Source organism: Malurus melanocephalus, unplaced genomic scaffold, assembly GCF_030028575.1.
Source record: "Malurus melanocephalus ecotype Western Australia unplaced genomic scaffold, MMel_1.1 scaffold_114, whole genome shotgun sequence".
NCBI lineage: Eukaryota > Metazoa > Chordata > Aves > Passeriformes > Maluridae > Malurus > Malurus melanocephalus.
The window spans coordinates 1767077-1778928 of record NW_026623346.1 but is presented as its reverse complement, the minus strand read 5'-3'; the positions used below and the strand labels follow the sequence as shown (position 1 = coordinate 1778928).

General features: G+C 40.5%; 1 protein-coding gene across 1 annotated transcript in view; it reads right to left on the bottom strand.

Annotated features, from left to right (window-relative positions):
• Positions 1 to 387: 387 nt before the first annotated feature.
• SWAP70 (switching B cell complex subunit SWAP70) overlaps positions 388 to 11852 on the bottom strand; it is a 35462-nt gene continuing 23997 nt past the window's right edge. The window contains exons 5-12 of the mRNA XM_057369729.1: positions 11115 to 11261; positions 10758 to 10866; positions 9313 to 9494; positions 5840 to 5947; positions 4473 to 4639; positions 3549 to 3747; positions 2115 to 2211; positions 388 to 1830 (exon numbers count right to left, since the gene is read on the bottom strand). Of these exons, the coding sequence (XP_057225712.1) occupies positions 1721 to 1830; positions 2115 to 2211; positions 3549 to 3747; positions 4473 to 4639; positions 5840 to 5947; positions 9313 to 9494; positions 10758 to 10866; positions 11115 to 11261 (1119 nt within the window). The 3' untranslated portion in view covers positions 388 to 1720. The remainder of the gene's footprint in view (positions 1831 to 2114; positions 2212 to 3548; positions 3748 to 4472; positions 4640 to 5839; positions 5948 to 9312; positions 9495 to 10757; positions 10867 to 11114; positions 11262 to 11852) is intronic.

The following is an 11852-nucleotide window of genomic DNA, read 5'->3' as shown; positions in this document are numbered from 1 at the left end:
TCCACATAAAATGTTTGGTAGTTTAAAAACTGTTTCAGCTCCTTTAGCAAAGTTTAAACTTGAATACATTTGTAATTCTACTACAGGTGGTCGGGTTTTTTCTTCACATTGCTTCTGTAAACGTCATCAATTTAAAAAATTGTTACCAAGCTTAAGGAACTATTGTTTTCCTGTACACTGATTATAAATAGGAAGATCCTGGTTTTTCCTGCCATTCTAATCTGCACTCCATTTACTGATACATTAAACATTTCTATTAGTATAAAAATATAACCAGAGAATAAATGTCTGAGAAGGTACAGTATTTGAGTCTTAGTTAATAGGTAAATAAAATGCTATTGACTTCCAAATCCAGACACCACTTCTGTACAGCTTCTGCACTTCCAAGTATCACAGTGCTGCACACTGCTTATGATCCTGAAAAAATTATTTACTAAAAATAATTTAACATGTAGCTGAACTAACAAGCAGTTGAGGGCTGGAGGGCCCAGGGTACAGTCAAAGCTGCTCACAAGCCACACCAGTGGGCACCTGCTCCTCAAGGGGGCGGTTCTTAAAATGTCTGTACAAGTTGGCAGGAATCCTGTTTTACTGAGCAATGCCTGGTGTGGGAGATCTGCAAAGCAAAGTCACAGGGCTGTTCCTTTTCGCTACAAAAACAGAAATAACTAGCTTTGTCCCAGGTGAGAGTGGTGAGGCAGAGCAGCAGGCTCCTTGGGAAGCCTTGGTACTAGAAAAACTGAAGTTACTTTAGTGACAAGAATTTATTTTTTTTTTTTAGAGCATTATCACTACACATTTATCATTTAAAAAAAATATCTTTCTTTAAATCCAGCCTCCAATTAAAAGTATGACAAAAGTGCTACATCTGAATATGGTGAGATGTTACAGATTTCTTGCACAAACACAGCTTGGACAGAGGACATTTGCCCTGTATGAGCTACCACCTAACATTCACCTGCCTCAGAAATATGTGAGCCAAAATTGCATCTTTTAAACTATGAAGAGAGTGCTCACGGCTTTATCTAGTGCTTCTCAAGTATGAGACTGCACAAAAACCGGTCTTCCACTGTCACTCTTTCCAAATGTCTTACAGCAGCATTTTCTACATGCCTATCTCCAGTTCTTTTGTTTGGATTCCTGCAGAGGAAAACAGGACACCAAATCTAGGCAGGCAGCAGGTAGCCAGTGATGCTAGTCCCCTCTTGCTAAGCGAATGTGTCTGWGCAGTAAGCATCGGGTAGAGAGCAACAGAGCTAAAGTAAAAGCAGGCTCAGTGGAAGGAAAGATAATTATCCATCTCAGAGTTGGACACAACTTTAAGGACTGATTTATCTTGGGTTGAAAGTGTAGTAACTGAACCAGTGAACAACTGCTTCCCTCGCTTTTTGGCATGAAAGCAATGCTGTCCAATTGGTTAGCTGCTGTCAGACTATTACAGACTAGTAGAAAAACAACTGTCACAAGCTACATTTCAACCCTGATCTTCACCTGCTAAGTCTTGGAAATGTGAGGGAAAACAGACAAAATGTCCTATCAGACACCACACACTTTAATGGCTGAGCTCTGAGCAGATACTCCAGCGTGGTAAACGGCACTTCGTGAGGAGAAAGGCCCAACCTGCTGAGCAAACTAAACTTTGTAAGCGAGAGGCTGCTCTGTGCAAAGCAGAACGAGGGGAGGTGGGCTCCTGTTCAGGGCCACGTGTCAGCTGCCACCATCACTCGGAAGTGGCTTTTTTCCCTTTCCAGCTCCTTTGTCTTTCCTCCAGCTCAGCTTCAGTGAAGGCAGCTGGGCCCCAGTTTGTGATTAAGTGAGGATTCTTGGAGCCTGGAAGACAGAGAGCAATATTGGAGATAGGTGTTTCTGACAGGAACATCACACACTCATAATGCAATGTTAAGGATGATCCTTGCTTTGTTTTAAACATTAAAGAAGCAAACAGTGATAGAAGATCATTACAGCAGGGGCAGGAGAGGTAAAGACAAAGTTACCACCAGCAGATGTCACAAAGGGTGATATCTACAGGCTGCTGTGAAATCAGTGAGCTACAAGAAAAGGCAGGACATGAGACAGAATTAATACATATTTTGTAACTTCTGTTGATAACTCACCTGGCTCTATTAGTCGAATCAATCCCTCATGATGAGCCACTTTATCTTTCCAACTCTTGGTGTTATTAGCTGCCGTTTCCAACTTCTTCTTAACCTCCTGAAAGAAGACACAACCTCTTGAAAACAAGAACTGTAGCCTGTTTTATATAACGAGATAAAACATCCTTTAAATAAAAAACCAGAACCATTCTAATTCAGCCAGCCCTCTGTTTAGTGCGGAACCATCCTAAGTAATTTAGTCACCATCACCACCCCTCCCTCCCCCTCCAAAAAAAAAAGTTGTTGAACCAGAATCCCAAAATAACAAGGTTGTACAAGATTTTGTAGCTGTGTAATGAGGTTAGTCTTCATTCTTCAGTCTAACTTGTCATTTAGGCAATTCCAAATGGAAGGCTAGAATGTTTTAATTATTTCTCAAATAATTGTTTAGTGGGTTCTTTTTTGGTTATTTTATGTATCTGTATCTGGAGTAGTAAATGATGCTTTGCATACAAAAAGTTTGAGATGTCAGCTAAAAACAAAATGAGTCAAGTACTAGCCAGACRCAATCCAGTGATGGTGTGAGATGTAACACCACCATGAGAAGTTGTAAAGTGGCCACAACTACCCCATCTGGGCCCTTGCCCGCAGTGACTGCAGCATTTGTGCTCTATAGCAGGCGAGACAGCTCCCTGGTGTGTCCTTCAAAGAGCTCACCCCATAAACACCCTTCCCTGTTAAACACAAACTCAGCCAGCCTTTCTTTCCTGACCTAAATAAATGCAGGATCAACACTTCTCTAGCCCTGGAAAGTGTGCAGCACTTCAGCCTCTGTATTTGTTGGATTCTGGCTCTTATTTCTTCCATGAACAGTTACTGACCTTCCCTAAAAACACTCAATGGAGCAACGAGCAGGCCTGGCATTTGGGACATGAGGCACTGCTACACATTGAGAATCTGAGCTAATTCCTACCTATCCTTAACTTCCATTCTGTGCTTAAATACATTTTTGAGGAGAGGTCCCTACCGTAAACACGTTTTTCATTTGTAAAAGACAATGCTGTGCCGTGAAATCATCAAAACACTGCAAGAATAACTAACTCAGAAGCAAGAGGCACTCAGTTACGGCAGCAGTGGGACTGCACATGAAGTGAGTCTGCAGTAGAAGGCAAATGTACACAGGGTATTTCAGGACATGACTGAGCTGGCCTGCATGCAAATTGAGACAAAAATAAATACAAGAGATTCAGAAGTGTGTCTGAAACAGATCCTCTTCAAATGTATCTACTGATTACTGAGCTACTGAAACCAATTAAAAACTAGGGAAAAAAAAACCCAACCCAACTATCCTACCTCTTGTGCCGTAACAATCCTTAAAGAAGCACAAAATTCAACAACTTCAAAGTCAGTCAATCTATGGATAAAGGTGAGAGGCTGATGACCAGAGCAGCTCACCTTGTACTGCTCGAGGGCCTCCTTCCTTTCCAATTCAAGCTGTTTCAGTTGCTGCATAGCCACTTGAAGAGCCTGTTCCTTCATCATTCTCTGGTTTTCCAGCTCTTGCTTCTCTGCTTCTGTCATCTCAATGGTCTGTTGCTGCTGCAAATGCCATTTTTCCAGTTCAGCTCTCTTTGCTGACTCCTCTTCCAACAATCTGCAATGGGGATTGTGATGTTAACTGCACTCAAGATAGCTGAATCCATGTAGCAAAGCCAAATTTTTTGTTGTTTTTTAAAGGCAAAGAAAGTACTGTTAAAAAAATAAAAGCTTGGGAAGCAGCGAAAAAGTTATTGTTAGTTGGTTTGCCTTCAATGTCATGCCAGCAGTGCAAGCAGTCTGACTGCTACAAAGGGCTATTCAGAAAATGTAATCTATAATGCAAATACACAACACAGAACCACAGAAGAAAAGAGGCATGCAAAAGTTATCTTCATTATCTTAAAACTGAATATATGAAGAAAAAAACTACACTAAACACAGCCCATGTGAGCAAGAGGAAACTTAGCCCTTTATCATTAGTTTAAACCTGCAATAAAATACAGCAGAAAGTAATTTTTACAGTTACTGCTTTATAAAATAAACTATTGAAAAGCCTGTAGAGTGTTCTTAGTTTTTCCTTTGCTGACATGCATGACACCTGATGGAAAAGTAAGTGCACCTGGTTTTCCAAAATTACAGACCACGCCCTCTGCCAAGGACTAATCAGACATACTTGCTTCAGCCTTCATATCTTAAGGAAAAATCAAATCTGTCCAGTGTTTGGACTTGAAGGTAGAGCCCCATTCCAGCAGTGTGTCCAAGAGGCAAACAACACTAGTAGCATGGCACAGGCACTCACTGTTGGAACTGAAACCCTTTTCTACCTGGTCAAAGCCATACCTGGCCTGAAGTTTCCTCACAGTCTCTTCATCTTGACGTGCCTGTTTCTCATCCTCCAGTGCTTCCTGTAGCTGTGTATACATTTCCTCCAGTTCACGTACTCTTTGTAAATACTGCTCCAGTTCAGATGATTTCTGAGCAACCTGCTCTTCCATTTTTTGTCTTACCTAGCAGCATAAATTTGGAACACGTGAGCTACCATTCAACTCACATTTTCCAATTTTTAAAGGAATTGCCAGGTTTCCCTCAGATTATGGTTTCTAAGACAAACCTTTTCCTGTTGTCTGCAGAGCAGAACTGACAAAACTGAGGCTAGATCCGCAGATGTGGAACTAAGAGCACTTAAAAAAAATAAATACTACTACAGGCTACTTACATTGCCCTACTTCCTGCAGCACGGAACTTTTACAGGGGTTCAAACCTCATTTCAGTCAGCTTGATCTTGGTTGTTTAGTTTACAGATACACAACTGAAGGAAGACAAAGGTTGTACGCGGCCAGACACGAAGGTCAGGCTGATTCAATGTCACTGTTTTCACTCCCCCCTTGGCAGCAGCTTATCTCACACGCTTAGTATCTGGATGATGGCACACGATGGATAAAGAGTTCGAAAACAGCTAAGGAGGTTGGTATGTCCTGCCCCACTGGTTTGCTGCCTGTTCCCCTCAGCTGACCCAAATCCCAGTGACCCAGAAAGGGATTTTATTCAGGAATTCATGCTCAGCCTATAAAGCAGCACTGTGTGCATTAATGTTCTGAGATGTCCCATCACATTCACTTTATTTTTTCTACTGCTTTTTCCCAGCTAGCAGAGCAATCTGATAAAGCCCTTGAAAACTGAAAACCAGCTCTTTGGGGAATCCTTAGTGTAGCTGAACAGTAACATTAATTGTAAAGCAACAATATTTCTTTATTGTTTGTATATAGTTGTAAAAGAACACACAGCATAAAAAAGCAGTTCTAGGAACACATAAAATGCATTTTGATTTTGCCCAAATTATTTCGCTTATTCATCCAGGAAGTACTAGCCTCAGGTTTTCTGTCTCTGAAAACTGCAAGGAGAAATTCAGTGTGCATTTATCCTTCAAATAGCCAATTTTTCCCCAATTTTCCAATATTATTTAAATTTTGAATGCTGTACAGATGGTAGCTGAGCTGTTCCAGTATTTGAATTCACCTGTAAAAATACTTTATTCCTACATCTTAATGCTATGCAGGTTGCATTCTCCAGCCTCCTGCAAAATCCAGGGAAGCCTTTCAGTGACTGCCTGTGAGGGAAGCCCTTGCTGAACACATACGTGTAATATGTGTAATATGTAATACTACAGATATGTGTAATAGTAGCAAAAACCCTCCTGCACTACCCACCATTTTTTCTCTCTCCAGCTCCAAACTGAAGCGATCTTGTAATTCAGCTTGAGTCTGAAGTCTTTTCTTCTCCTCCTCAGCAGCACGGGCAGCTGCTGCTTCCAGTTGCTGGAAGAAAAGGGTGKGGGGCAGGGGGGAAGAAGGAAAAACACAGTTAGTCAAAACTAAATAATTTTGAGGGAATGGAACTTTATTTCATGCTTTTTGGTTTTTAACAAAAATCAAAGAAGCCTTCAAAAGCATTAAGGCACCATTCTGAGTTTTTTAAACATTTGAGGCTATTCTCAGTCTGTAAATATAATTTTCCGTATTGATTGTTTGCAAGAAAATTTCAAATTTACCAATGAAAAGGCAATTATCTTCAAGTTTCCTCTGAGTTCTGCTTTGCACAAGTGATAGAAATCACTGTATTTCCTTCTCTGCCTCATATGGTATAGAAAACTATTACAGAAAACCACATTTTAAGGACTGCATAGGAGTTCCAATAGTGAAAACATGCCAGCATGCATAGAGTTCCTGCAGAAACGAGAAGCACCAAATTGCCATGGAAAAGCAGAAGTGCCACAAACTTTGGCTAGAATAAGTGATTATGCTGCTGTGAATCATCCTTCTAACATCCCCTAAACTGCCAAGTAAATAAAATCCTGGTTGATAATCATCACTTGAAATTAGGGGGAAAATTAGCCTAGTCAGAGCTAAAGAGCTGCTGGTACCTCTCCACTTTCTTCTATCTTATTTTACTTTTCTTGCATCTTGATTTCACAAATACAGTTGTTACAGTTTTTCCTACATCTGGATTTCACTCCATGTAAAGTTAGAAATCTTCAAATACCAGCCTAAACTTTACCAACACTGAAAACAAAACCATTCTTACACAGAATTTTCCTAAGAAACTTATCTGATGCTTCTTTTTTTAATATGCTGGGCTGTAGAAATTGTTTCCACTGACCTTTAATAAGAGCAGGGCACAAAAATGACATGGACTTGTTGGAGCAAGCCTAGAAAGGTAACACTGGGACAGGTTGCCCAGAGAAGCTGTGGATGCCCCATCCCTGAAAGTGTTCAAGGCCAGGCTGGATGGGGCTCTGAACAACCTGGGATAGTGGAAGGTGTCTCTGCCCACAGCAGGGGGACTGGAACTGGATGATCTTTAAGGTCCCTTCCAAACCAAACCTTTCTATGATTCTGTCATGCTTTTGAACGTACCACATTTAAAACATCCTCCCTCATACAATCCAGGTAAACTAATGAGATGCCTCAATGATTAAAATTGCCAAGGTAAAACTTTCACTGTTGATGTGCTTGTAGTATCACTCTGGTCTGAAATAGATGGGAAGAAGTGAAGGAGAAGGCTCAAGGTTCTGGTTTTATGTTGCAGAACATAGCACAGAACTGCTGTCCTTCACAAGGCTTAAATGATGCCAGTGTTTTAGAAGCAGAATTCCTCCTCTGCCGGACATTTAAAAGCATGTAACTTTAGTCAAATCCAAGATGCCTATGCTAGTGAAATCTCTAGATTTCCTTCCTTGCTTTGAAATTAGGCAAGCATTGCCAATACTGAGCTCAGAGGGCAAATGTGCACATTCACATACAAGGGCAAGTGCCAGGCCACTGCCAGAGAGCTCAAGAAGAAAATGCTGTTTGCCCACTCTATTTCAGCAACTTCCTGCTTAATCCACAAACAGCTGCTCCTGGCACGTAAGGTTACTGGGAACTGTGCACTGCACGGGAAAGCTACAAGTGTTGGAGGGGAGAATCAACAGGAACACACCATTCCAGCAGGTGTTAAGAGAGCACAGAGTTCCAAAGCCCATGCAAGACCCCAAATGGAAACAGAAAGGGTGCACATTTCTTGTGCATGCTCTCACATAAAGAAAAACTTATCTGTCTGTTCACTGCGCACATCTCAAAATTGCATTAAAAACATGAAAAAAGTCTATTTTAGACAAAAATTCTTTTGAAATACTCTACTGCAGGAGCTGTGAGAATACAAGCCAGTCCCAGAGTGCACTTTGGCAGATGCTGCATAAATGGTGGCTCACTGCCATCAGGAGGAAATCAACCTCTTACCTTTCCAGAACAATCCAGTTTCCTGAAGCATTTACAAAGCCTTTTCCTTGAAGAACATTTTTCTAACTAATCAAACACTTTCAGTTCTTCCAACAACGAAATTCCCCCCAGTTCCACTTAGGCGAAGTGCAGTAGTTTATGTCAGAGCCTAAGCTGCTTTCCTTGAGAAGTCATTYTAATCCAGCCCACATCGAAAGATGCTTCTGGCCACAACTCTCTTTAAGCTTACCCACTGGGATTTTTATAAAACTCCCTGGAGCCTGTCAACTTCCTGCTGCTCTTTTGGGGTTGCTCCTATGTTGTCTTGCCTCCTAACTTTTTTTCTACAAAGTAAGCATCATAGAAATCCAGCATAATGAGTTCTGTTAACAGGTATTATTATAACTACCCCTAGCAGACAACACAGACTATCCTTTACTGTCTATTTTACATTCTGACTCTTTAACACATGGTAGACTACAATGCCAAAATTAAAATAAAAAATGGTTCTCCACTGTCAGACTCCCTTTAAGGCAAACAGAATAACACCTATAACAGGACTGTCAGTGCAAGTTAATAAAATTAAGACAAATTTCTCCTTGCCACAAATTGTGGCAAATGTGTGACAAATAATTGTGTCTCCTTGTGACAATGACAAGACTTTTAAAAAGGTCTATTTTGCATGGTTTTACTTGCCACAAAACCTCTGAAGTGCTCTCACAACATTTACAGCTGCAAAGATCACTGAAGTTTTTTTTATTGGCTAAAATTAGTGGGTTTTTTTTTAATGAAAAACTCAAACAATGATGCAGACTCATCATAAATTGCATTAATTTAGGAAGGCAGTGGTGACCAATAGAGCCAATAAGTGACCAATAAGCACAAAGCAAGATGTGGACTGCTGTAGCAGCAGGGACTCAGCAGCCAAAATGTGAGGCAGCAAGTAGGGCAGGTTTGAATTTGAATATTGGGTTCTAAGCAGTTTTCAAGGCACACTCCATACTAAAACCTCCCACAGCAAAAAAGCCRCATATTTTCAAAGRTAGAAATTACAGAAATTACATATATGTGAAGAGAACAGTTCCCATAAACTACAAATCACGTAACATAACTTGGGAAAACTAYAGAAGAAAATCTTCATGGAAAACCCAAGTTTGACAGATGGATCTGACAGAAAAGGAAAAAAAAACCCACAAGCAACGAACAATAAATATTGGTCTTTCCTGTCCCCAGACAGCACTCAGATCTGGCAGGTTCTTCTCCACCAGTCTGACAATCCCCTGCTTAGTACAGGGCCCTGACAAAAGCGCAGCTCTCTGGAGGAGTTTGCTCAATGTGCCTGAACAGGACAGAGATGACCAGGTACACTCCAAGAAGCCCAACTCAACCACAGGGACTGAGCTCTAGGCAGCTCCCAATCCCACCTTCCGCACAGTCTCCAGCTCCCTCTGCTTGTTCTCGTTGGCAGCCTGCAGTTCCTTCATCTGCCGCTCTAGCTCCTCCTGCTCAGCCAGCAGCTTCTGGCGCAACTCCTTCCGTTTCTGGCGCGCTTCCTTGTGGGGCGGAGGGCTCCCTGCCCTCAGCAGGTTCACAGTGGTCTGAATGGCTGAAGGGAGAGGCAAAGGGAGAGCACCAGTGAAGGGAAATGCTAAACTTTCTGGATAGATTTTGTGAAATGACCTACAGTGCTGTGCTGTTTCATGGGTTGGGGTTTTCTGATATTTTTAAATCAGAAAGAACTGTTGTCAGTTGTCCTAATTCTCATCAGGCTGGCTGTCAGCAGAAACTAGAAGTGGAAGACCCTTAGTGCTCAGTATTGGCTGTGTGCCACAAGGATAAGGTCTGGCAATTCCATTGCATTATGCAATATTAATTTTTAACAGGCCATGGACATACAAGTCACTTAGAAAAACCCCCAACACTTCATGATTTCTTACTACCTAGATTCAGTGACACCAATCAAGGAGAGAGATGTTATCTCTCCTCCCGAGAGCCAACCTTAAACCCTCTATGCTTACAGATGCTCCAAAGGAAAATTTTCTCCCAGTAAGACAGCAGTCCTCATTCATTTGCATGCAGTGAGAAAGTATTTAAGAGAACAAAACTGAGGAAGGAGTGGCAGATTATTTTGATATTTTATTCATTTACTACAACCATGAAAAAAATACCCACTTTTGAATCATTTGTCATACATCTGACTTTGGTGCAATGAAACACATGCTGCAGGTAAAGAGGGAATTCATTTATTTATTTATTTCATTTGCTTTCCTTTGCAAATTAAAGCTTACAGCTCCAAGTATTTAACTGCTGCATGTACTTCAAAGGCACTCGCTACAACAGCTTTGTAAGCACTTCTACCTCACTCTGCAGATGGATGTACCCATCCCACAGCACATATCTGGGAAGGTCTCAAAGGAGGATTTTACTTTACCATGGGAATAGAAAAGAAAGCCCTGATTCCCAGCCTTATCCTCAGCTCACCAAACCATACTACTTCAAGCAAAACTGTAAAAGCAAAGTCAGTATTTTATAGTGCCAAAATGAACAAGCTTCCCTTTCTTTCCCAAAAGGAACAATTTACAACACTGCTTCCCTTCCTTATCCCTAGAAGTATATCCAATATGGAAAAACAGCAATTACATTTCATTTTAACTATGGCTGCCTAAATTGAGGCATCTACATGACAAAAACCTATTTCCCTTACATGGATCCTTAGTTCTTCCTGAGTCTCAGATCCCTTAAAGATCCATGTGCCCAAAACAGACGTCAAAAAAATCACAAGTCCAAGAATTTAAAATCTTAGTAAAGCACRGTTGTAAGAACTCCATTAACCTTAACTTTCACATAACTAGCATTTTTAAAACCTCACCTTGGATCCATTCCTGCTTCTTCTTTTTATCAGAGGCACTGATCTCAAAGGTTTTATCAAGACATTTTATAAGAAAAAGGCATTTTTTTCCATCTTTGTCAGGCAAGGCCTAGAGAGGGTTAACAAAAAGATTAACCTCACAAACACTGAAATCCAAGTCATACAGTCAAGTAGTATGTATGCAGTTATGTACCACAGAGCTACAAATACAGCACTAAGAGCCTTTAAAAGGGTGTTTATGAACTGATTTTATATAAAATTTAAAAAGCTGATTGAAGATACCAGGAGTCAAACCCAGACACAAAAAAAAAAAGGATTAACACTTATCTTTAGAGACAGTTTTTGGAATGGTTTTACCTCTACACAACAGTTGCCATCCAATATGATGTCTCCCTTCTTGTCCTTTAAATCTTCACTTACGTAGTAGGAAATACTGTTGGGTTTTAGCACAAACCACCGTTCCATCCAGTTTTTCCGTTTGTGACCTTTTTTCAGCATATAGCCCTGTTAAAAGCAACATATCAGCTGAAATGCCTGGCCTCTGCTGAACCACCTGGTCTTGTGGTTAGGCAAAGGTGTAAAGACCCAATACAGCACATAGAAAAGTTACCTCATGGTCCCAAACACTTAGAAAATCAGCCAATCAGCTGTACCTGCCATGTCTGTAATCATATTCCTAAATATTTACATACCTTTGTCTGATTTTTAACTTCCAAAAAAGTCAGAGATGAAACTGAAATATCAACATCCATGTAAGCCGTGAACAAGCCATACAGTAAGTATACTCAAAGTATTCCAGATTAAGAGGATAAAGAAGTTGGAAAGAGACTATGGAACATTTTTCTGTAATGGTTTTCATCTATAATAGTTCATGATACATGCAAATGTGCTTATATTTAGAAAAAAAATGGTTTAAAGAAATGTGCTGTGGCATTTTTAAGCCATAGGTATCTTTCTCTACAGGTCTCAGGTGAAAGAAAACATTCAGAACAGTTTTAAGAAGCCTTTTTGTTTAAAAAATAAATCAAACCAAACAAAAATCCAAACCCCCTACACATATAGCTTATCTGTGCTCAGCTTTTCTAACCACTTAAA